At 34.5% G+C, this 27,826-nt stretch overlaps 1 protein-coding gene across 1 annotated transcript in view; it reads right to left on the bottom strand.

Moving 5' to 3' along the window:
• Window positions 1-2,496: 2,496 nt before the first annotated feature.
• Window positions 2,497-27,826, bottom strand: part of PLEKHA3 (pleckstrin homology domain containing A3) — a 28,350-nt gene continuing 3,020 nt past the window's right edge. Inside the window, exons 2-8 of the mRNA XM_039855353.1 lie at window positions 26,627-26,743; window positions 21,931-22,086; window positions 19,572-19,708; window positions 17,889-18,053; window positions 14,985-15,028; window positions 14,404-14,519; window positions 2,497-11,641 (exon numbers count right to left, since the gene is read on the bottom strand). Coding sequence (XP_039711287.1) covers window positions 11,514-11,641; window positions 14,404-14,519; window positions 14,985-15,028; window positions 17,889-18,053; window positions 19,572-19,708; window positions 21,931-22,086; window positions 26,627-26,743 — 863 coding nt within the window. The 3' untranslated portion in view covers window positions 2,497-11,513. The remainder of the gene's footprint in view (window positions 11,642-14,403; window positions 14,520-14,984; window positions 15,029-17,888; window positions 18,054-19,571; window positions 19,709-21,930; window positions 22,087-26,626; window positions 26,744-27,826) is intronic.

Raw genomic sequence — 27,826 nt, 5'->3', positions numbered from 1 at the left:
GGCACGTCTGAGGAAGTATCCTTGCCAGGACTATACGTTTTATTCTTCCTTAAAACAAAGGGCAGCTGTGAAAAAGAATGGAAAGAGCCTTCAGCGCAGTGACCATTCTTTTAGGTCTTTTGTCTTTCCCCATATCAGGAGAGTAGGTTTTGGTGGTAATGGTGATAGTGGTAGTCATTCCCTTCGTATGTGCTTCAGATCAGAAAACCACTGTTTCCAGCCCTGTGTGAAAATGTCACGACTCACTTAGGACAGAAAACCGGAGAGAAGACAGGTGGATCAAGATCGATATTTACCTTACTGCCACCTCCAACAGTGCTTCTCAAACCTTAAAGTGCAGAGGAATCACTCAGGGGTCTTCTTCAAACGCAGAATCTGGTTTAGCAGATCTCGGGGGAGGGCCTGATATTTTGTATTTCTAACGAGACTCCAAATAAAACTGATGCTGCTGATCTTTGGACCATACCACTAAGGACCTAGAAAAATGTTTAGCCTTTCAGGCTGTGAGATGATGGCCCCAAACTTTAATGTTATATATACACATCCCTTTTCTTAAATACAACGATCAGGAGTGGGAGTTTCCACCTACTCCTAATTCATTGCTTCCCAACCTTGGCAACCCATGGAATTCCCGGCAGCTTTAAAGAAATACAGATGACTGGGTCTCACCCCGAGATTCTGCTCTGAGTCATCCTAGGCATTAGGAAGTTGAACTGCTCCCTGGGGTGGGGGGTGGGGGGTGGTTTCCATTGTGCATCCAAGGTGGAGAAGCCCTGACCTAGTCAAATACAGTGACCCACTTAATGTTTTCATTTAAAAGTTCTATATTCTATCTTTTCTCACCTCAAGGCACTAACTTTAATTTAGTCAAGCAGACTTTACATTTAAGTGTATGCAAACCAGTTACCATATATTTTTTTTAAAACTAAGGGTTATCCTTCCTTAAACTTTCAAAACATGCCGTACTTAAATTTTTCTTAGAGACATGGCAAATTTATTAAACATTTTTCCCCACACTGGTGACACGGCTCAGTTTTATTGAATTATAAAATTGCTACAATACTTTAAACAAGCAGAATTTTCATAACAAAAATATAGAGTACACCTTTTGGAATTTGGAAGAGAAAAAAGAATACTCACAAAATAAGTACACATATATTTTAAAATGAAGTTTATTTTTTCCCTGGGAATAAAAATCCTATTCTGAAAATGTTTCAAAATTGAAGTGCTTAGTTATGTCAATCTAAAGCCACATTTGCTATTAGGTTACTAAGTTTATTTAGAGACTAGCTTTTCTCTCTCAGTATTTCCAATTCATTTAACTTCTAAAAGTTACAAACTGTTCACTTAAACACCCACAAATTCTTGCTGCAAGAACCATTATATGTATTAGTTATGACTAAGCAAAAATAAATATTTAAAAGGCAAAAAAACCATGTGTTTATGTTTTCAATAATATTTATATCCACAAAGATAAAGCTATTTTAAAACAATCATGATATTTTCTAATGCTTGCTCATTTAGGTTAAGGTTAAACTAATAGTTGGGGTACAAATGTGAATAATAAATATACTATTCAACTAAATGGTGACAATTTAGGAAAGCCAATGATAGTTAGATATTCAATTTATCTAAACTATTAAAAATAAAGCACTGAGTATTAAGTGCACTCAAGAATTAGAAAACAAAGATGAATACTAGCGACATAGCACTTAGTAAGTGGTCAATGAATATTGACAGAACGAAGATTTTTTTAAAAGGTGAATAAACATATAAGCAATCCTAAATTAAATGCCCCCTTGAACTCACCACCTTTCCAAAGTGTTTCTTTTTCTTTTCTAAAATAGTCTACCAAATGTAGAGATATTGAAGAGGCTATTTGGGGGGGGACACAATAATCATCAATCGAAATGGAAAAAAGATTAAAAAGTAATAAAACAAAGTAAAAGTATAAAAATGGGGAAAATTCATATAATTTACTCTGGTTAATTATGGATAATATTGGAAAGCTCTTAGAAACTTACTTTTAACATTCAACCATGATTTTTATAACATGCAACTATGATTTCTTCAGAGCATATAAAAATGATTGAAATAACACAGAGAACTTGAAAACCGGAGGGGTTTTCAAAGACTCATAGTGAGTCTTTTATTTTCTCTAGATCAAGCCAGTAAAGGACTTGAACTATTAAAAAAAACATCTAAAATTATAATCACTCCCTTCATACTTCCCAAAAGAAAAACACCTATAGAAGTTAGATCTAGAAGTGACAGATGCAAACGTGATAGCAGAGGAAGCCACGTGTCCCAAAAAAGAAACTGTTTTGAGGCCAAAAAGTCACCCTACATTTTGCCACCCTTCATGATTCAAGCCATATTCAAAGACACTGTGTAGCCAAGGTGGCTTGATTCACAAAACACAGCAAGGAGAAAGGAGGGCAACTCATCTAGAAAGTTTGCTACTTTAGCAAAACTTCAGATGAATTAAAACTCTTCTCTCAAGTGAGGGCTAAGGGTGATCTAAACATAAAAAGTATGCTATTGAATTTCACTTGGCTAAACTCATACTTTTTAAATTTTTTTTTTTTTAAGTATGGCACTGTTGTTATTTCCCCCCACCCCCGCAGCACCATGTCAAGGTTGCAAATGTCTTCCAATTCACAAAGGCACTGCTAGTAAGTAAACAGTGTTTGTTACATATGTACACATATACACTTAGGCTGAACAGAGATGATGGGCTATTTTTGTTTCCATTTAAGAAATATATGTATGATTAAGTTCATCCTAATATAATAGTGGAAACTGAAAACAGGGAATCAATTATGAGTTGTTCCACTTTGTGAGTGCATGTAGCAAAGTTATGCAAAGTCAGCCATAATCATTGCCTTATATTCTGGATGACAGAATATCCTTGCCACCATTTCTCACACCCTCCCATAAAGCCCACGGCAGACATCATTAACTAAGTAGGAAGGTCACTCTCTGATGATCTAGCCTCAAACTCAGAATCCCTGGAAGCCACACTAACTAATCAGTTGGTACTGAAGGAAAAAAACACAAAAGACAATACGTCATCCATGGTCACGATGCTAAATCACAAGTATTTATTGCCACACATTTCTCTCTGGCCAACCCGTGCAAAACAGGAAAACAAACCAAAAAATTACTAAGAAACAAATAGGAGTTGTAATGACTTGTATTCTAAGGCCTCAGCCAAGATGGGGCATCATGGCAAGGGGCCCCAGACAGTCTTCTGGGTCTGCCAATTCTGAAGGCAAGCTGAAACACTTGGATAACCTAGCAACCCCAGGCAACCACAAATACCAGAGGACAAGGACAGAGTATAGAAATTTCCTATATAATTCAAGTATCGAGTCTGATTTTGGTGGTAATACTTAGAAGGTATTATTGTTTACTAATGTACCATATAAATGTGTCAAATGAAGGTTTTTAATCAGGTATACATTCCCTGACCGAAATCTGGATGCTCAACCCACAAGCTCTAGGCCATACTTTTGGTTGCTGCCAAACAAACAAAAAAAACCACAACTCTTTTTTGACCAAGTCATGGTAACTTCTGCAGAAAACTTGTTTTATCCTTTGTAGCTAAACTTGTAAAATCAGTTTTAAAACTAAATATAAAGCTATTATCTCAAAACAAAATGATTCCAAGTTGCATTGTCTACAATCAAGAAACTATACACACAGACCAGCATGCACATATACTCACACACACGATTAAAGAAAAGTACTAGACCCTCTAGGATTGTCTCATTCTAGCCATCTAGAAAAAGCAATCAATTTACATTTCTTTGCATAGAAAGATTAAAAAGAAAATAAGAGCTGGAATGCCTGTCAGGTCAATAATGGCAGAAGTCATCAGAATCATTCTATTGTAACATATGAAAAATACTTGTAAATATATATAGACTCCTCTCCTTCCTTACCAGCTGCATCATATAGATGTGCCACTGTTTAATCATCTTGTTATTGATGAGCTACTCTGAACAAGTGAAATGTACACCTACATAAAATAAAAGTCAATGCACAAGGAAAAGGTCTAGAAGGATATACACCAGAAAAGAGTGGTTATCCCAGGAAGTGAGAGTGTCAAGGTGAACTTTCACTTTATTCATATTGTCTAAATGATCATTTAATAAAGAGTATCTTCAGGTATTGCTTTTAAAAAATAAGAGGAAGGGTGGGAAATAACCCAGCCCTCCCAGAATTAAAGTCCAGAGTGTAGAGAGAAAGATGATGGCACTGAGTGGGACTGAAGAGTTTTCCCAGAACACCTTTTTCATTGCACATAACTTTCTTTATTCCTAAACTGCTACATCTCATCCAAAATGATTATTTCTGCCTACTAATATCAAGAGAGGTTGGGAAAGAAAAGAATGCGTAAGTCTAGCTCGTAGTAGCTATGAATCCCTCGTGACACAATTCTCTCCTTTGTTGCTATGTCCGTGCTACCAAACCTGGTATTGAGATTGAAGTGGGTAAACAGTCTTTGTGACAAACTTTTCAAAGAACTAAGAATATCAACAGCATCCTCCTCTCACTCTGACAGAATAAAACTAAGGAGGAAATTCGCTACAGGGGCATACATTTTATTCATCTCAGATATTCTGAATATATTACCCCTCACTGATGTCAAAGGAATTGCTTAATGTGTTAATATCCTCGTACATTAGTTCATTTGATTTACCTATTTCAATTAATCAAAACTTAATACACCCTGCCACGAATCTTGGGTTTTGTGATTAAAGTCACACTCAATTATTCAGCAATTGATACTAGTCCAGAACTGAAATACTAAATGGATCACTTAAAGACTTAGTATTTTAAGATATAGTAATAAAATATTCCTTATTCTAATCAATCACATATGCGTTAATCCTGGTTCTGTGCATTTTGGTTGCTCTTGTGTTCTTGTACTTTAGTATCTCTTTAATATCTTGTTATGAGGTTAAAATGAGGTGAAGCAACTGGCCCATGGAAAGTGTTCCAAATGTTTTATTATCAAAGAGACCAACAAAAGTTGTTTTGAGGGAAAGCACATTATGGGACAGAAAAGGCAAATTCCATCCTGTGAAAATATATAGTTTAGTCACCGCATTTAGAGAAGAGGCAGCATAAGGGCTCCAAGATGTAGACATCAAAGCTCTGGAGATGAAACATCAAAGCAAACAGTGAGAGGACAGTAATATTCACATCTAGACAACAAAATGCCAGCATCACACTAACAGCAGGCACTGTTTTACCTACCCTAACCGTGTCTACCAGTTTCATCTGTACTGCCAAAGTTATCCTGATAATTTGCATAGAAGTTTATTCACACTAAGCAACCGGCCATTCTTTTTATAGAAAAATTTCTCATCTCATCTGTACTGATATTTCTCATCTGTACTGGTATTTACAGCCATTTCTCACCACCATGGGACTCTAGTGAGGGAGAATGTACATCTCCAGAAAAATAAAAATCCCCTTCCTCAAAATGTGCATCTCACTGTCCATAAAAAGAGTAGTGGGATCACCTCCTCCCACTTCACCTCTAAGAATTAGAATTTTGTGTTATCGTAACCTCAATCCAGATACAAAGAAGATTTTTAAAACAAGTGAACAAATGTAGGCATTTTGCTTTATATAAATTCACATTTTCTGAAAAGTATACAGCCACTCACAAGAAGGTCATAGATGTAGTGATTACAGTCCACTATATCTCTATTCCTCTTCTCTATATATCAGAGTATTACATCTACTGGCTATAGGTAGGGCATAATAAACATCATCTTCACAATTTTATTCTCTATACTTCATATTTAGATGATAAAAACACAATACCAATAAAGCTTAAAACCACATTAAAATTGTTATTATATACTTTTAAAAACTTTTAGACTATTACCGATTGTATTTTTTAAGGCTTTACTGTGTCTTAGATAAAATTTAACACCTGAAAATTTCATGTGAAGTCTAGTTAAACGTAGGGTCGATATTATCAGATACCAGATTTCCCCATGTATCAGCAATTCTTCCTATGGTGAAAACACTTTCATTCAAGTCTAAGTGGATTACTGAATTAAGAGTGATAGTGGTAATAATAATGGTAATAACAATATTAATAATAACTAATTTATTTAATGCATACTATATGCCAGGCACTATTCTATGTGCTTTTTAGGTACTGATTCTTCTAATCCTCATAGTAGTTCTATGAGGTAGGCAGTAGAGTAAAACCATATTGAAAAGCATTACAGAGTAGAATTATAGAATACTAAAGAAATTTTGTTTTCTGCACACTATTAGAATTTAAATCTAGACTCCCAGTTGAATATGATAGACTGACCCATGTATTTATTTTCTAGAGCTCCCAAACTCCACCAAAAGGCATTAAGGGAATATAAATGGTATTAATCGACAAAGACAAAGAGAACAGATTACAAAGCCATTAGATTTCAACAGATTTATACAAATAAAAATCAGGAGGAAGTATAATAACTAACCTAGCAAAGTAGAGGCAGTTAAAGCCTAAGTACCTAAAAATACACCTTACCAAACCCCTAACAAGTTCAAGATTGGGAAACACCACCTATTGTAGAAAAAGGGAGTGAGATACAGGGTTGAAATTAGGACGAAAAGTCTGTATAAAGAGCAACTGGATGCCAGGTTCTCTCCTCACCCTCCACAGCAGACAGCCCACCGAGCCCCAACTTCCCTCCACAGGAGAAACTGAACCCGAGAGTCGCGAACCACAGAGGAAGACTGGGGCGGGTGGGGCAGGGCATGAGAGACTGAAAATAGGGAGATTAAGTAAAAGCCACCATACAAACTATGGTATCCTCAGCCCTGTTCTTCTACCCAGCTGCCAGAACCTAAGAGTTCTTTCTAGAGAAACTGAATACTTCCAAAGAATACACTTCCACTGGAAATTAGGGGACTCCACAAAAAGGCCAATTCTCTGCCTGATGGCCCTTCAGAAAACTGATAAACATGGCCTATACACAAAGATCTATGAAATTAATTTTTTGGTACCTTATCCTTAATATGAATGAACGACCTAATTTTCTATGAAAGCCTTCAGAATGAAAGACATAGTCCACAACAAATAAACAGAAAATGAGAACATGGAAAAAAAGAGAAACAATGCAATGAACAGGACACGCATAAGAAAAAAACTGGTAAGCATCCTCAGGGATAACGAGAAGACATTGAGGCTATAAAATAAGAATTGAGGACTATGAAAAAATGTGAAATATGAAAATTTCATATTTTCATATAGCTAAAAAACAAAATCAAAGGAAGAGCCAGAGGATAACAAAAAGAACAAATACAACTTAAGGAGCAACTAGAAAGGTTTTTTAAATTAGAGGATCAATCTGTGAAGTCCAACATTCAAACAACAGCAATTCTAGAAAGAAAGAATGAAGAAAATGGAGGAGAGAAAATTATCAAAAAGGTAACACAAAAAATTTCCCAGAATTGAAGTGGACAAGTCTACAAATTGACAGACTCCACCAAGTCGAGTACCCATCAACATGAATGAATGAAAACCCACACATCGTCATGAAGTGTCGGGGGTGCCAGGGGTGAAAAGAAACTACTAAAAGCTTCCAGAGTGTAAAAACAGACCCCATGTAAAAAAACAGTATCAGAATTTTCACAGGAATAATGAATGCTATAAGACAATGGAGCATGGCATTTAAAATTGTAAGGGAAAATTATTTTCAACAGACTCCAAACTACCAATCAATCAAGAATAAAGATATTTTCAGAACTGTAAAGTCTCAGAATCTTTACTGCTCATGCACCTTTTCCTAGGAAGTTTTCATGGTAGATATACTTTGGCAAAAAAGGGCACTGAATAAAGAAAGAGGAAGTCATTAAGATCCAATAAACAGGAGATACAACAGAGACTCAAAAAGAAGGGGGTCCCAAAATGACCACCAAGCTGTGCGCAAGCCTGGACAGCAATAGTCCAAACAGTAAAAGATCCTTCAAACTGTGGAAGAAATGTCCCCAAAGGACAAAAAAATAAGAAAGCGAAATGGATAGATTATCTGACGTTTTTGAGCATTTAAGCTTTTGGGTAAACACTGTGATAAGTACATAAAAAAAGAATCAAAACCAAGCAATTATTAATTTTGAGAAAAATAAGATTCCAGTACAAAGGAAATGATAGTTTATGAACCATTGGGTTCATGAGTGAACTACTTTTATTATCTACTGATTTAACAAAAAGTTGTGATTAATCTATATTGAGAGGGATAGGGAGATAGGAATATAAGTAAATCCTCCCTGCCATAAGAATTCAAGAATCATTTCTAAAGTTGATAAATCAAGAAAAATAATATAACTATTTTCAAATAGAAAGATAAATACTACAACCAACCACTAAGAGCTGAAGGTGCTAAGCAGGGGGAAAAGAAAGGTACTCTTTTTTATTATAAGCCTTCTAGTTCTATTTGATTTTTTTTTTAACTATATGCATGAATTACTTTAGTAAAAATAAAGCTAAATTGAAAATAATTTAAACTTACAAATTCGGTATGAATTCAAAGAAAGGAAGATTGGGAAACCGGAAAGACATAAAAAGGAGCCTAAGTACCGGCTACAATTTACTTACCCACTGGGGCTATTAAAAGAGAGACCTCCTAAATGGAACTATTGTAGTCTAACCAGGCTTTCTTTGAGGCCAGGACACTCCCTCTGCACCAAGTGGCAATAGCAAGGCTCAAAAGACAGACCCAGAGGCACTTCATTTAATGAAAGTAAAGAACTGGTAGAATCCAAATTAATGGTATTATAATGTATACGGGATAGTATAAACAGTAGTATAATATCAACATAGTACAAGGATACATTTCCTGAGATCTTGTGATGATTCCAAACACTAAATGTAATAAGCAAAATAATTCAGGGTCAAAGCTTTCATGGCAACTGTGAAAATGAAGATACTTTATCTCTTATCTTGGAATTAAAGTTGAATCAACAGCATCCATTTCTGGACTTGTCCTGATTGCAGATAACACAATAATTCAACATAATATAAAAAAGTTTGAATTTGGTCCATTTAAAAAAGAGTTCTCATCAAAGTCACTTTAATCACAAAGGCCTGAGGTTCCCATACAATAGAAACCAGGTACTTGAAAAGCAAGCACTGCTTTTGCTTAGACAATCACTGATATACCAAGAGTCTCCAAATTTCTCAATAATCCCATGGCTTAGACAAAGCAAAACAGAAACAACCAATAATTATACATTATAAAAAATCCCGACAGGCTAAAATTCTTACATAATTGTTCTTATTTGGTTCATCTTTTTCTTAAAATTCAGAAAAGTCAAGCACACTTGAAAATATACAGGGCTCCTCAAAATGCAAGTTTCCCTGAAGCTTTATAGATTGCTTCGTGCTACCCATTCACTGATCAAGATCTAGATGTGATTCAAGATACATTTATATTCCCTTAAAAAAATGACTTTGCAAATATATTGGTTCTAAAGGAAAAAAAGTGGCTTTAAGTCACAATAAAAGCCATACTTAGGAATATAACAAACCAGTTCAAAGCACCTGTTTCAAGGGGAAAAAATGATATGAACCAGAAATGATATTTTTTTTTTTTTAAATATTTATAGAAAACTGGTCAGGAATTCAGCTTTTTGGATAAAGCAATCTAATGGATTTATCTTCTATGAGTTCAAAATCTTGTTACAGTGTTTTCATTATAAACCTATTAGTTAAAAACAAAACAAAACAAAACAAAAAAAACCCTACCAGAAAAACTCCCTATCAGTAGCACCTTGACCTCCATGGTCATCACTATGCAAATTCTTACTATTAAAAAAAAAGCTAAAAATGATTACTCACTCAACACGAAACTTACTACATTATCAAACATTTTTTTCTCAAACTAGACATATGAAGTACAAACAGATGAGAATAAGATTCCACTTGATATAGTCTAATGACCTGTAAGCTATTTAAAATCAAATACTTTAAGTAGCATACAGTTTATCTAAATGTATATTAATGATTACAGATTGTATATGTCCATTTTAAACTTAGGGGAGAAAGCCTATAATTACAGATTTATTTTAGTAAATACAAATATTGACTAAAAAAAAAATTCCCACATAAACTTAAAAGAGAAATTTAAAGTGAAATAAGCCACACTATTCTAAGCTCATAGGCAATAAAACTAAAAATATGCCTCATTTGTATGTTCACTATGAGGTCTGACTATACAAACAAAACAAAGCAATAAAGAATACTATTAGCACTTAATAAAGACAGAATATCAATAAATGTAAAAAATACAATGTATTATATGATAAATTTGAATGCAAAAACCACATATTTATTAAACACATGATTAACTTAAAAACACCAAACCAGTTTGTTTTAAAGTGCTCCTCATCCAAGACCTTGGACAAAACCTTCACTCCAAAGTGAATTTTAAAAAACAGTTTACAAGGCAAACACTGACAATAGGTATGGACAGGCACTACCAAAAAAAAAGGTATTTGTTCTTTAATTAAATAATGCCACTCTCGAGTGATGTAAAGCAGTCACCTTGACAGAATTCCTTTTTCATATAAATATTCATAAATCAAAAATGTCTCCAGATAGTCTAAAGAGCTGCAAACATTAATACGTTACAACAGCAGCTTAATGTCTATTTTAGGAAAAAAGCACTAAAATCCTCTTCCATTGAAAGTCATTTATTTCTCTTGTGGACGTGAGCAAGGTCACTACAGCATTAACCTCTTTTTTTCTAGAACAGCGTAAATAATGTATACACATCTTAAATTTGGTAGGTAATTTTTCTGATGCAACAGAAAAATAAATAAATAAAAATTAAATACTTTAACCCAACATTTTGGTACTGACAAATCAGTAGTGTCAACTTCACATATGAAGGACGGCATAGTCTGGTTTGTAAAATAATCCTCGAGGTCATGGTATTTGGGCTAAAAATATTTAGAATACTAAATGTTTCCTTTTTGCTTAAAGGAATACAGTACAATCACCATCAAGCTGCTATCGTAACTCATTTTCAGCTAGGGTAAAGTGACCATTTGGTCCATGGCACAAGCTACATATATTACACTTCTGTCAAACTGAAACCTTATTTTTATAAGATTTCATGTTTATAAGCTACAATACACACTGACAAAGCTGTCAGTCCCTCACAGTTTTTTAGAAAAATATCTACATTTGTCCTTATGGATGTCAAAATGTTACACCATCATTTGTTTAAAAAGAAAAAAGATGCACATTCATACTGTGAAGTTATTAGGAAAATACTCTTGCAAATAAACTATATAAAGATAAAATACACTTCAAAGGTATGTGGGTTGTTTTGTTTGTTTGTTTGTTTGTTTGTTTTACAATATTCTATAAAGTGCAGAGAAATCTTTTTCCTAAGGGAAAAACTACTCCCTATAACATAGTTTAATTACAGCAGCTTTTGCATAGCAATACTTAGAGGAAGTTGGACACTTCCGTTTCCTCAAGAAGAGAAGGATGGAAGAGGATCTTCCAATTCAGATTTTTTTTTGGCCATAAGTCTGCTTTCTTCAGGAATGGTTGCTGATGCCAAATCTCCATTAAGTGTATTTCTTGAACAGTGAACAGGTCCTATTAAAAAATTGATTAAAAGGTTAAGCATCCTATCATTATTAACTGCAATCCTCTGTGAAAGAACATCTTAAGTTTCCTATTCAGGGAGATGAAATTCCTTTAGCTTCCTGCTAATTTTTTGATTGTTTGTTTAACAGAGAAAAATCTAACTTTTCTACTATTAGCAGTCATAAGGAGAAACTTCAGAATTCATGAGATAAATTACGAAACTACCTAAAGTAGAAATATTTATTTTGTTCATTAATAGAACCATGGTTGGCACATAATGAGCAGTCAATAAATAAATATTTGCTGAATGGAACTTAAGTCTTTCTTAATTGCCTATTGCTTTCTCAATCTGATTGTTTTAATGCTGTTAGAATTCTTCCTTTCTAGGCAAAGAAATCAAGACCCAAAACAGGTTACATGCCTAATGCAAGATCACACAATTGGTAACAGGACCAGGACTAACTCAGGTCTTGCTATTTTCATAATCAGACTTTCTGAGCAAAGCTGACAAGGTACCTCACACTGAAACATCACATATTTCTATCTGGAATGCAACAAAACTATCACTGCAGCTGCAAGTGAACACAGCTAATCACATTGGCATGGTTCTGTTCCAAAGCAGCTAGTTGCACTTTTATAAGTACAAACCATTTGAATTTAACATGACCATCTATTACTTTTATATATATATATATATATATATATATATATATATATATTTTTTTTTTAATCTAGTTAATAAAAAATAGCACCTGCATCTCTCAAGGAAAAGAATATTTTGGGATAAAGACTTTCAGCTAAGACTTTCAATTGCAAAACATATACTTTCTAAGAAAGAAAACTAATTCAGTCTCTGCTTTGTCAACTGATACACTAAACTTTAGGATAAACAGAAGGTTATCTAGGGATAAAACTTCTGACCTGGCCTATAGTTAGTTACCAATTTTAAAAGTTCTAGAGAATTAAGATATATGTATGTATATAAGTATATATGTATGTATATAAATATATATATATGTATATAAGTATATATGTATGTATATAAGTATATATATGTATATAAGTATATATGTATGTATATAAGTGCATATAATTAAGATATATGTGTGTGGGTGTGTACATGCACATATATGTAACTAGTTTTGTTAAACCCTTTAACAGCTTAATTGGGGAATACTAAATGGAATAAAGCATTTACACTTAGATCGTATGTGAAAACTATCTTCAAAAATTTAGGACCACAGTGCCTAAAACAGAAGAGTTAATGAAAATGGCTAGCTTTAAAAAAATTTAACTTAGCTATCATAAAGGAAAATGTTCAAGAAAAAAATAAGTGGCATCTAGAGAAAAGTATCAAGCAGCATACAGAACTCTTTCCTGAGCTGTGGATTAAAAGAGTCATATATAAAGAACTGAAAGAATAAGGTAAATCAGAATGCATATACTATCTGCCTCAGGTAACACTTTTTCCCCCATACCTAATACCTCCTTAACCCCCTCTTCTTTTCCTATCTATTCCAAGTTGTACTAAATTAGCCCAGGAAAGTTTGTTTCTCCCTTCCCCTTCTCACCCTCACACCTTTCCTCTCTTCATGTCTTTAACCATTGTCTCAACTTAAATTCAAAATGGTAATGAGCACAGAGTAGTCCTCTATGAATAAAGATTATTAGTTTTGTAAAATAAATAAATAAATAAAAGGCATAAGAAATATCATCATCTAAAGATCTGAAAATGGCCAGCAGTCCCTTTTAGAATCTCCACCATCTTCAAGAACTCTACATTCTAATCCAACACCATTGTTGCATCCCATTTTAGCCCTATGATGAATTAACTGGGCTTTTCTAGACAGTCTAAAGAATCTAACCACCATTTGTCATGTCATTTCCATAAGAGAAATAAAATGGGTATTCACACAACTGACTTACAAATAAGCTGTTAGAACATAATATGTTCCTTAATTGGAAACTGTATGTAATTTCTATCCCGCATGTTTCATGGGCAACAGTAAAGACTCTGAAAAGCAAAAGTCTCTATTAATGGAGTTGTAATAATGAGACCATATTGGGTTCACTGAAAATCATGGTCGCTAATGTCTAATTAGATATTCTAACACACTTTCAAAGTTTTCTCTGAAGAGAAAAATAATTAAAATTTAACATAAATCACAAAATCTTTCCTAAAGTACTCAATCACATTATGCTACCTCTTTAAATAGTAAGGGAGAAAAAGGTACAAGAATAAATGCAACTGTAATTCACTTCCGCCACAAGAAAGAATTGCTTTCCTTGGCCATTTCATATTATTTAAGAATGCTGATTTTTTTCCTTTGAACCTAGAACTTGCCTTTATTTTTTCTTATTTTTTATTTTTTCTTAGAACTTGCCCTAACTCCTACCTACAATTTATTCTTCTAAAATATTTTTTAAATGTGAATGTAGTGGGAGTAGAAAATTACTAAATGATTACCAAAATGTAGTGGGAGTAAAAGATTTTGGTGTTTGATACACATAGATAGGCAAATTGATATAGATACGATATGGTATTTACAGAGATACTTAGCACTCTCTAATTAATAACAAAGAAGGTGTCTGTAAGAGGATATACAAACTTCTGCTGATTATATACTGTTTGCTTAGCTTGGAATTAAGGAATTAATCCAAGGGCCAAGTACAGTGTTCACTTGTCAGTATCCTTCATTTTAACAATTACAGAGTCCCACAGCAATTTTGCTGAATAGGCCAAAGAAACAGACAGACCCCATCTAACTTACTATCAGGGTCTTCCAGAGGAATATCACTATAAGAGTCTGTATCTGAGTAAGTTCTTCGGCGTCGCTGGGAGAATCGGTGAAGTGTAGACACTGGTTCTCTTACAGAGTGGCTATTCCTGCAAATTAAATAAAAAGCATTAAATTTTAAGGCCTTAAACAATTGAAATACCCTTAACTTATCTGGAGTTTTAAATGACATCTCTTTAAATGAAGAGGAACTATTTTTATGCCCGAAGTTCTATTTCAGTAATATTCTACTTGTTCAGAGGTCAGGCCTAATGGAGCCCTGATACATCACAAATGGATTCCTATTAACCATCATCTGATATAATTTCAAACATCTAAAAAAGGTACAATAGCTGTCAAGGTGATTACCTTGCTGGTTTATTCATTCATTTTTTAATTTACTCACTATCTACTGGTGCTAGGCCCTATACTAAAAGATAAAAATGCAGAGCAAATCAGAACCAGACTCTGCCCATATAGAGTTCACATTCCATGGCACTATGTTAAAGGCCCAAAAAATTCCCTACATAGGTATAATTTTGAGAGAATTTAATTGTAAAAAAAGGTTATTTTACCTCTCTGAACTGTAAGAACCAGGGTGGCTGACAGAACGCTTCATCTAGAAATTTAAAAGAAAATGAGCATAATCCATTAGTCAAGTAGAATAATGAAGCTCTAATATCTTTATTCAGAGAAAAAGATGGCTGGCCAAAAAATTTATTTCTTATGGACTCAAGTAATATTATTAGCATAATGTCAAGCTTTCTATCTAATAACTATTAATTGTAATCTTTCTCAGCACATGCTAAAAACACGCCGTATTCTTTTCTCAATACCAAAAACTAAATTCTGTATTTTATATCATGTTTGTACGTGTATAAAAATATAAAAAACAGTATACTGAAATAGTCCCCCAAAAATCACAATATTTGTGCTAAAAAGGTATATGTAGCAAGCCAAAAAATGTTCTAATTAATGTGTCTCTCGCCCTTGCTTTTTTTAAAAAGCAGGATTAGAGTCTGGTAGCATAGCTTCCCTTTACCATTCATTATTCAGGTATTTGTTACACAGATGTTCTAAAGTGTGGTTTTCATGGAAGATGGCATGAATAATTCAAGTCTTTAAAGAACTCAGAAGAATTCTACACCTCAAATACATTTCTAAAACATACATTTAAAATATAAATAAGTAAAATTTAACTAAGAGCATTAATAAATACGACAAATGCTAAGCATAATTTAGAACCACCAAAAAAAAAAGAAAAGAAAAAAATAGAAAGAGCCAGTCAAGTAAAACAGATCATTTCAATATTTAACAAGGTAGCAGAAAAACAAAGTTTATGCTAAAGGATAAGGATGGTTGCTTTTACATACAGGGCTGAAGAGTCTTACAGGTTCAAGTCTAATATTTGTATTACATGCATGCTTTCTACATTTGTAATGTGAACCACCAGTTGCTCTGAGAAATTCCAATTGAAATGATAACATTTATGATCCATCTAGTTTGTAGTCCAAGGACATCTAATATGATTGACATTAAGATGCAACTGGACACCAACACTTCCTTTAATATAAATCACTTTCTTTAGGATTACTCACCCACTGACATCCGTACCACAGTGATAACTCAATCTGTGGATCAGAGTTCAAAATTGTCTGAACTTCCATGGTGATTTGAAATATAATTGAATGCAAGTTAATCTCAAGAGTGACACAAGGAAAATGACTACATAAAATGGTTATAATGATGAGATTAATTTTGGAATTCTCAAATGTTTCAACTTTATTTTTCATTTACTCATGTGATTTTTTTAAAAACACAGGATTTTCCTATGAAGATTGTCTGATCTTACTTTCCATGTTACGTGTCTCCGGAACTAATTACCATAAGCCACAATTATGGCTTTATGTATGAAGGAAAATGGCATAGCGAGAAAAAATAAACAGCCTCTAGCCAATATTTCTTAGATTTACTTATTGGATTTCCAATGATAAAAGGTTTTGGTTTAAAAGAGAGTTATTATAGCTTTTCTTATACATAAAATATATATATGACCTCTTCGGACTATAGAGCATTTGTAACAGAAGGCATTTTCCTCAGAAGTTCAATCCAAAAACAAGGCGGGTTTGAGGCATTTTTATAGTGTTTGACTCTATAAAGTACACCTAAAAAAAAAACAACCAAAAAGTGTACCCCTTGGAACATCAATCTCAGACACATAGCACTATATAACCACCCCAAAAGATCATTTTTTTCAGCTATATGTTATTCAACATTGCACAGTATGTCTATAATTGTTCTAAAAAGCAACGCTGTCCAACTGCATTCTACTGAACACCACAGTCCTGTAAGATGTTACTCAAAAATCAACAAAAAGGGTTTAGTTGTGAAATAAATTTCAGAAACACTGCACGCCGCCTCTCCTTCTCAGGGGTTCATAATACACTTTAGCATAAAAGAGGTATGACAGAGATGACAGAGAATTTGTTTAAGTTAACCTAGCACTTCCCAAACTAATCTGGCCATAAAGCTCATGTTCATGGTACACCTATCTCAGAAGACACTATTAGTCCATCATACATTAATTAAAAAACAATGATCTAAAGAAATTCAGGTAATAATCTTTACTAAATCTCTTATAACTAAATTTGCTGGGGAGGGTAAGAGAACCTAGGAATAAATTGTACCCTTTCTTCAAAAAAACAAGTTTTGGTAATTGTTAGAATAGTAGCCAGGTGGCATTTTTCTTTCTATAATAGGGATCCTGAAAACAGTTTGATGAAAAAAATGTGAAGTCTCATCAAACCTTCCCTTGCCTCAGAGTCCCCCAGAGAATGCTAGAGCAAGTTTATTAGCTTGAAAGGGACAAAAAGCCCACTGCCACCTACAGAATGCTTGCTCGGTGATCACAAAATAAGAAATTAACATTAAGTACCTAACATTAAACAGGTCAGGTCCTTTGTCGTGACCCTCTGATGTGGAAGATACTTGATTTTATAGATGAAGAAAAGGAGGTGAAGAGAGATTAATAAACTTGCCTTTTTGGAGGGTTCAAATGCACATTCAGACTACAAAATACTGTTTCCCCTGTAACACGTTGTTTCAAACCCCTTACGACTCCTGTAAAGATTTGATCAATTTTATCCTAATGTAGGTGAAATATCACTCCTCTGTGATGATTTTACCAAGTAGAACAGTTTTCCCCAACCTTCATTGTGCCCTAGCACCCACAGAGGATTATAACATTTTCCTGGAACACTGGGGTAAATGGCACAGTCCCTCCGAGGGGAGGGGATCGGGATCTTGACACATGCTGAGCCTACCAGATGAGAGGCTCCAATACGGAATATGAGTACAATAAAAAAAAAAAATTCAATCTGTTGACTATTTCCCTCCCACTGCCAGATTCTGCCCTTAGAAATAAAAACAAAAACAAAACCACATGCAACATTACTAGAAAGAAAACAAGAAGTTCCAACCATTTGAACAGGAGAAGGTGACACAGGAGAAACTAAGGGATCCGGATGGGACAGCTGAAACATCTCAGGTTTAAACTTGGCATTCGCTATCTTCACACATTCCTCAAGCGTTGTGATGAACGTATTACATGTGGCACTAAGTAGAGAAGAGGCTTCATTCATGTTCTGAAAAATTATATACAAAGAATTGAACAGACTCACACATACTTTATGTGGAATCATGCACTATCTTATAAACAAGTAATGAAAAATTGTCTCCAATAGACACCTTACTGGGTTATGCTCAGATCTATTTAAAATACACTACCTTAAAAATTAAAGCAATGAATGAATAAGAATTATCTCTCAGGAAAACAATGTATGAAATTAGATTCCAATAAAAAAATAAGTTTTGCATTTAAACCAAACATCATACTGAAAAATTGTATACAAAGTTTATCGCAGACAAACCTACCTAAATAGTAATTTCTTATTAAAATTCTGAAGGTGATCACAGCAGTGGAATACCCACAGAGTAGCAGGCACAATTCATGTCTACTCCAGACCTATTCTCTCATTTCTTCCTTGGTAGAATAGAAACTCCTTATTCTTTTTTTTTTTTTTTCCCCTCTTTTTTTTTTCTTTTATAGCAAAGCGCCCAGATCTTGGGGGATGAATACAGACTGGTTTAATCCATGACCCTTTATCCTATACTCATTTTTCCTAGTTTCCATTGACCCAGACAAAAAAAGATGATGAGAAGACTGCTGGGGAGTTTCTAGGATTTTTGTTCCCTGATAAAAGCCAAGGACAGCAAGTTGAGAAGATCTATCTCCACACTGGCTACCCTACTGCCTCCTGCCTCCTGCCTCTGTATGGCCATGGCAGTCACCCTGAAGCCTTGGGCATGAAGAGAAGAAACCTAACACAGCAAGAATCGCAGAGTGGACAGATGGAACAAGCCCAGGTCCCTGATACTGTCCTTGAGCTGCTGGAGCAAATGTGAGGCCACCTATCTCCAGAGAGCATGTGGTGACACAGTATGTAGCCTTAGGGTTCGAATTACTACAACCAAAGGTAACCTACCTCACACAAGATTTCTCCCCAACAAAAGGCCACAGGAGAGGTAGGAGGACTTCTTGTCACTTCTCTCAAGTTAGCCAAAAGGGGACTGGGAACCATTCTGGCCTTTCAACTAGAGAGCAGCAAGGCTTCCTAGTCCCACTTTATCAGAGAGCAAGCCTAATTCATAGCCAGATCCTACAAATCTGAGTTTTGATTCCTACTTCGCTATTCTGAGGGGTTTTTTTGTTATTTCATAAAGCTACTTTATCACTTCTCATTAAATAAGGTCTGACCTTATTACAAAAGAAAGAGAATAGCAGTTGTCCAATGAATTCAAGAGTCGTCTTGGAGAACAAATCCCGGAATGCTTCTTCCCCACTCCAACAGCCTAATTATCAATTGGCTGCAAAGATAGGCCATGATTCCCTGGAGAAATGTGCTGCTTCCTGCTTTACTATGCTTGTACAGGCATAATCTAGAAGATCTTAGAGATTTCCAGATAGTCTACAGTAGGGAGAGCTCAGAATAGCTGAAAATAACTCATTATGAAAATGCTTCTCTGTCATCTTATGGGAAGAACTTCATCCACAAGTGTACTGCAAAGTATAACCATACATTAAAGGATCATCTTTGTTATACCTCTATGCTGGGAGATGAATGATTCTCATCATGGTGAACAAATTCTTGGATCGTATGAACTTGTTGCATTAGAAGGTCACAGTAGAGGCGAAGTTCAGACATTTTGGTTTTCAGAGATTCACTGGTTTCACTTATTTCTGAAAAGAACATATATAAACGTTCAATTAGAACATTTTCATATTTTGGGAAGCAAAACAACCAAATGGAATCATTTAAAAAGTAAGACAATAGATAATAAATCCCTATAGCTTAAGAGGTGTGAGACCTTGGAAATGGGATACAAAGGCCCTGAGGAAACTGCATGTCTTCAGACAAATGGAAAAAAAATGGCAGTCATATGTTTGACATGGAGATCATTAGGTAGATTAATTTCAGAGACAGGGTGATTATCATTGAATATCTTTATAGGATATTTCCATTCCATTATTCATCTTTCAGTTGAAGAGTGCTTATATTTCCTCTTTTGTGAATTGGCTTTTCTTGTCCATAACACATTTTTCCAGTTCTGATATTTGAATTTTCTCTTAATAATATATAAATTGCCAAGTTCTTAAACACCAAATTTAGCAGTCTTTCATCTGTCCTGTATACTGTAAATTCATTTTAAGATCTGTCAGCTTTCTTTCAATTTTCTTTATTGTACATTTTGGCACACATCATTTTTATATTTAAATGTAGTAAAAACTATTGTATATAAATATTCATTTGTTTCTTTCTGTTCTTTTCATAGCTTCATTTTCACATTAAATTATTTTCAAAATTTTTAAATTAAGAGCTTACTTTCTTTTCTTTACTATCTTCAGTTGTACTAAACATCCAGCCATAAGCTCAGCCACTTGCCAATACCTTCTAAACTAGAGGTGTAAGAAGCAAAGGAAGAAAAAAATACACGTAGTAGATACTGGTGTTTCTCCATCTCTCCTGAGCCAGGAGCACTACTTTGTGGACTAGAGCAGCTTTATCTGACCATTTAACTTAATCAAAATTAATTAATGGACCCAAATTTAGGTCCATTCCTTCTTTATAACTGAAGTAAAATATATTACCGTTTTACCATTTTGAAGTATATAGTTTAATGGTATTAAATGCATTCATGTTATCGTACAACCATTAGTACTATCCATTGCCAGAACTTTTCATCTTCCTCAGCTGAAACTCTGTACACATTAAACACTAACTGCCCATTCTCCCTTCTCCTAGCCCCTGGAAATCATCATTCTACTTTCTGATTCTACGAATGTGACTACTCTAGGTACCAATATTAAGTGGAATCATACAACATTTGTCCTTGTGTGACTGGCTAATTTCATATCTTCAAGCGTAATGACTTAGCATAATATCTTCAAGATTCATCCATATTCTAGCATGTGTCAGAATTTCCTTCCTCTTTAAGGCTGAATAATATTCCATTTACATATACCTTTAAGAATTCTAGCATGTGTCAGAATTTCCTTCCTCTTTAAGGCTGAATAATATTCCATTTTATATATACCATACTATGTTTATCCATTCATCTGTCAGTGGACATTTGGGTTGTTTCTACCTTTTGGCTATTGTAAATTTCCATTCCTTCTTATCCTACCCTTAGCCATACTCTTATCTATGATATTCTTTCATGTATTTGAAAATTGTTATAAATTCGATCCTTAGCCTTCATTTTTCAATATCCATAATTTAGTTGCTTTCACTAACCTAGATAAATTCTATGGTTTTTAATTGTAAAATTAACACAAGCTCTAAAACATTGAGAAATCAAAAAATATATAGAAAAGAAAAACCAAGCAACTGCAATCTCAATACCAAGATATACTGTTATTTCATATTATATCTGCATATAATTGAATTAATACCATAATTTATTTGCTTTGCTTTTGATTGTTATTTAGTCCTTTTGAATTGCTAATATATGTTCACGGTAAAACCAAAAGGCACAAAGGGTATACAGTGAAAAGTGAGTCTCCTTCCCACAAATTCCCTTTTCAAAGGCAACAACTGGACCAATTCTTATATATCTTTCCTGAGCTGTCAAATGAATGGATATATAATTCTGAATCCTGGTTTTTCAATTCTTTAAACATGGGGCATTTTCTCACATCATTAAAATTCCTTATAAACATTTTACTGGCTACAATGATATATCAGCCTATGGAAGCACCATATAGTTTATTGAACCATTCCCCGAGATTTAAACTTTTGCATTCTTTACAATTTTTTTTTTACTATGATGAACATCTATGTACGTAAATTATCTTCTACATTTCTGATTATTTCTTTGGGATAAATAAGTACCAGTGAAAATGACAATTTACATGTATGTTTAAAAAAACATTCCCATAACAACAGAAAAATCTGTACTTACCTTTTTCTTTTTTAGTCCTAGTATCAGTCAAACAGGCTTTGGAGCTCCCCAGAGCAACCAGCCACCTCTGTCTTTCAGCGGCATTCACTGCCTTCATGTAGAAATGCTGCTCTCCTGGAATGATTAATTCCATTCTTGTGTTGTCTGCTGAATGGACTATGATGATAAACAAAGGGGAAACACAGTCATGGAATTAAACTGGAGAGAATCAAATCATCACTCTTACACAGTATTAGATGTTTCAGATACCTAAAACAACAAAAACTATGGTTCAAGATCAGGCAGTGCTGCTCCCTAAGGGGCTACCTAGTGGCACCCTCCAAACCATCACTCTCACATCTACCCCAGCTGGCAGCGGTGCCAAAGTGGTGGTAGCACATGAGAGAGAAAATAGCAACAAATTAACTAATGACAAGTGATAACTAAGAACTCCCTCCTTTGGGGCTAACTGTACCACCTTAAATACATATACATTATTATACTTGTCACATGGCCTTTACTGATTTCTTCAAAAGCGGTCTGTGTTTTGGCATCCCTCAAGCCTAGGATAGTGTCTGGCATATAGATGAAGCTCAATAAATGGTAACTATGGCCACCTTTCATTAGAACAATCGTTCTCAACTAATGGGCATATCATAATCACCTGAAAAGCATGAGTATTTTGGAGACATTCCCCTCATCCCCTCCAGCCTCCTCTTCCTCTCCTACACAGCACCCCCTGCCTTTTACTCTGACAAAAGAGAGCTAATCAAGAATGATGCTGAGCCAATCTTAAATCTTTGTTGTAAGAACAAATCTGTGTTACACTGTTATAAATCAACAAGTATTTACTCAATCAGAGCAGTGATGGTAGAGGGGAATATAAAGCAGGAGAAAAAAATGAGTCTTTGCTCTAATGGAGGAGACAATTTGACCAAGCAAACAAACTGACACCTAAAAACAATCAAAATGTCTAAATGTTGAACTCTTTGGTCCAGGGACTTCATGTATTATTATAATGACAAAAAGGTAAGGAGACAGAAAATAAAAATGGCTTCAAAATAGGGATTTGACAAAAACAATATCCGGTTGAAACTGAAACAGAAAAACTGCACAAGAAAAGTTCTAGATGAACTTAGGTCAGGAGACAAACCTAAGAAGAGCCTTATTTTATTTAACAAAGTAATAAGATTCATGAATGGACAAACGATCAATAATAGGTGCAAAAGATTTCTAGACTAGGATAAAACTACTGAAATCCTAAAGCTCCAAGAATAACTTTTTTTGCTACTTGCACCAACAGCTACCTTAAAAGAAAACAATGCTCTAATTTCCACTGATGTTTCTACAAGATGAAACTAAAATAAGATGACTCATTTTTAAACATACCACAATTTATATATCAGTCAAGGGTTGTTTCCTCCAAAGTAGTCACCTGAGACGACAACAAACTTAAGAACAATGTTTTCAAAACATCAAGTTCCTAGGAAAAATGAATAAGACCTCTATATGTAAAACTTTGAAACACTACTAAGAGAAATTAAAGACCTAATTAAATATAGAAAAATACCACACCAATGGATCAGAAAACTTAATCCTTCCAAAATTGATGTATAGATTCAATGCAATTCCAATCAAAATTCTAGCAAATATCTGTGGAAATTTACAAGCAGATTCTAAAATGTATAAGGAAATGCAAAGGGCCAAGATAATGCTAAAAAAAGAACAAAGTTAGAAAACTTAAACTATCCAATACTAAGTATAAAGCGAAAGAAATTAAGACAGTACAATATTGGCACAAGATAGAAAGAACAGGCCCTTGGAATAAAACAGTCCAGAAAAAGAGCCACACATACGTGGTCACTCCCTTTGTAACAAAGATGTCCCGACAGTTGAGTGGGTGAAAGGCTGTTCTTTTCATAAGTGGTGCTCAGTCAACAGGATAGCCATATGGGGAAAAAAATGAATCTTGACCCCTATCTGAGACCATAGAGGAAAATAAATTTTCAGCCAATCACAGACTTAAATATAAAAAGTAAAATAATAAAATTTCAAGAAGGTAACAGATTTCTTAAGAGGGACATAAAAAATTCTAATTAAAAAATTTTACTGAAATTAAGAACTTATGTTCATCAAAAAATACCATAACAGAATGAAAATGCAAACTACGGAATGGGAGAATACCTTTGCAATACAAAAAATCATTCAAACTATACAATGAACTCCTACAAATCAACGTGAAAGATAGCCCAATTTAGAAATTGAGCCAAAGAACTGAAAAGGGACTTCAAAAGAGGATGTTCAAATAGCTAATTAATATCTGAAAAATTACTCCAAATCATTAGTTATTGAAGAAATGCAAGTTAAAACCACCATGAGATACCATTATACACTAGAATATTCAAAATCTTAGCTGATACAAAATTTTGGCAAGGATGCAAAGCAACTGGAACTCTCATGCTCTGCTAGTTGAAAAATAAATTGGTACAATCACTTTGGTAAACAGTTTGGCATTATCTGTGACAATAATTCTCTCCTTAATCAAACTTCAGTCAGGCTCCTCTGAGCTCTGCTTAACTAGGGCCAAACTTGGACTTCCATCTCTGTCTTATAGAGTCCTATATTAACAAGAATCCTGCCAAGTCAGTTTAGCCAGAATCCCTCACCCCTCAATATTTGACCACCCTGGATATCTGAACAAATTCCTCTTCCCTACCATCTCCCAGGTAGTATTTGATCACCTTGGCCTGCCCTTAACAAGAATCTTGTTAGGTTGGTTTGACCAGAATCCCTTTATCCCTGAAGTTTCCTTTCAGTTAGTAATTTCCATCCACATATCCCATCGCCCTGCTCCTTGGTTGTAAACTCCCACTTTCCCTTGTATTCACAGTTGAGCCCAACTGTGAATACTCCCCATTGCAGTAGTCCCTATACCTACCATAGTAGACTTGAACAAAGTCTGTCTTATTGTTTAAACAAGTGTCAAAAATAATTTTTTGTCTACTATCTATCAAAGCTGATTCAGCAATTCCACTCTAGTTGTAGATATTTACTGAACAAAAATTCACATATATGTTCAACAAAAGAAACAGTCCCAAAATGGGAAAAAAAACAAACAAACACCTATGAATACTAGAATGAACAGCCAAATTGTGGGATAGTCACGCAGTGGAAAGACTACATGTCAATAAAAATGACTGAAATACTATTACGCAGAACAATATGGATAAATTTCATAAACATAATGTAAAGTGAAAGAAACAAGACACAAAATACTGATTTATTCCATTTATAAAATGTTCAAAAGCATCTAATTCTTGATCTGGGTGGTGGTTACCTAAATGTGTTAACTTTGTACATATTCTTCAAACTGAATATTTAAGATCTGTGCCCTTTTCTATGAGTATGTTATTCTTTAATAAAATGATTACTTTAAACAAAAAACAGCAACAAAAATGCTGCTATGGCTTAAACATTTGGAATTGCCTCAGAATTCTGCCATTAACAATCTTTTATAATCTGCAAGGTTGTCAAATCTTTGAACTTTGAATGTAGTTTGATGTCTGATTCTCATCGGTTCTCATTTGAAATCAAATCTGGGTAATAAGATAGAACCATCACTTTTTTAAAAAATTAAAATTCATGCTTTTCTTGTATGATTTATAAAAACAGAACAACAAAATTAACCCTGTATATTTCAGGGAACATGCAAGTAACAATAGACCAGGCTGAAGTGTTTCCATATCTTATATAGCCATGACTCCCTGTAGGGGTTTAACTTTCACTCCTGTAGGGCTTTAGTTTTTCCTTCAATTCTCCTTGAAGGATTCAATACTTTTCATGATCATTTTGCCCGATCTCTCTTATCTACCTACCTCTACGTCACACGCCCCAAACCATACACACTAATGAATCAATGGTCCATGAAACCTTCCTTCATGAGAATTACAGCATGACTTATTGCTTTATTTCTCCCCACTGGAAAGAGCATAGTATGGAAAGGCGGGGGAGGATAACTTTACAGTATAGAAATCTGACAAACACTGCCTCAGCCAGGTGGTCAAGGTAACATCAATAGTAGAATGTCATGTTGACAGCATATACTCTTGATATGTAACGACGATGGCACTTTACCTTTGTGATTTTCCTCCCGAAAACCTATAACCCCAGTCTAATCATAGGAGAAATATCAAATTCCAATAGAAGGGCTTCCTACAATATTCCTGACCAGTACTCCTCAAAACTCTCAAGATCATCCAAAAAGAAAGAAAAGAAAAACATCTCTATCACCTAGAAGAGCTTATTTCTGATCTGGTAAACAACCAGAGTTTATGACTCTGACCTCCTACTTTATCAAAAACTTAGAGTATCTTGAGTTCAGCTTCCAATCTTTACAATATTTTTCTACAAGAGAACACTTGTAGACTCAGTATGAACACTTAAGTGGCATCCACAAAAATATTGTTTTCCAAGTCCAAATTGAAAGACTAGCACTAGTACTTTGAAATTCAATTCAAAGTATATTTATAGAAAGAGAAATATCAAAAACCATGTTTCACAATGCTAAGTGACACTCTTGAATGCTCAGGAAAAAAATGATGTATTAGAAGATCTCTACTTGGTTAGAAATGCTTTTTTCTTTTTTTTTTTGGAGAATGCCGAAGAACGCTTTTACTTACCTAACTTCAAATTCCTCTAACTCCATATATTCACTTACCTTTAATTTCACAAACTGCCATCTTTATACTTCCTTTGCTCCCTTTGCAAACATCATCTTGTGAATCATAATAGGACAAGATTCCATTATCTAAAACAAACCATCGAGGCTGCCAACCTACAAAGATCATAAACAACAAAAGATTAATAAGAAATTACTTTCATCACATGGAAAACTACGACTTCGAAACTTACCATCCATGTTATTTCTTGGATCTAAAATAATATTCTGATAATAAATTTATTAATTGCCAAGCCTTGTCCAAAATGTTCTTGCATCAATCTCTACTTTGTTGGCAGAGATTTCTGGGGAAATCTCTAGATCAGCATAAATATGGGGAATAATGTCTTTATTCTGGCTCACAATATTCTCATTAATAACCCTTAAGACCAATCATCAATAACAGCCTTACACAGGGTGCAACATAACTGCCCTCTTTTCCTAAAAGGAACAGAGTCGGGTTATGATTCAGAGTCGGGATATGAAAAAGGAGAAGATTCTAGCCCCAGCTCTAGTACCATTCTTTACTTGAATAACCTGGAACAAATCTTTTCATTTCAACAAATATCAAAAATGCCTAGTCTCCAAAATGAGTGGATTGAACGAGATGACTTCTCAGGTGCCACCTGGCCTCTAATTCTGCAATGTGACCTTCCCCTCTCTTATAAAATGTTCCCTAAGCAAATTCCCTTAGTGCTGAATGAAGTCTAGTCTCTTACACAGAAGTTGCATACCTTGTGGTGAAAGCATGGATTTTCTACCACCCCTCTCTCCTTGCTATGCTGCTGCACAGCTCAGGCAGAAATGCTTCAAACTGCAATCATTCGTTTAATTAGTATTTATTCAGTGACTAGAGCACACAACTATCACAGACTTAGCTCTAACGTAAAGCCAGGGATGAGGAAGATAGATGGCTTTCCTCAGAGCTCAACTCTCACTCCTGCAAGCTAAACTCAGTGTACCCTGAAATCTTATTGAGCATGCTACTCATTTACAACAGTTCACTGCTTAATAATATAGTGACTATGCAGGCAGTTTGACTGTCCCTATTCTCTCTGTGACAATTAAATCACAATTCGGCTTGGTCATTCTAGATATAGCCTAATATAAGATTATCAATTCCATTTTTCCAGGGCCAAATAGTACCAAAACAGGAACTGACAGGGGATTCATTCTTACATTCTGATACAGACCCAGGTT

Source organism: Pteropus medius, unplaced genomic scaffold (genome assembly GCF_902729225.1).
Source record: "Pteropus medius unplaced genomic scaffold, Ma_sr-lr_union100, whole genome shotgun sequence".
Classification (NCBI taxonomy): domain Eukaryota; kingdom Metazoa; phylum Chordata; class Mammalia; order Chiroptera; family Pteropodidae; genus Pteropus; species Pteropus medius.
Note: the sequence above shows the minus strand (reverse complement) of the source record. Positions and strands in the feature narration are given on the sequence as shown.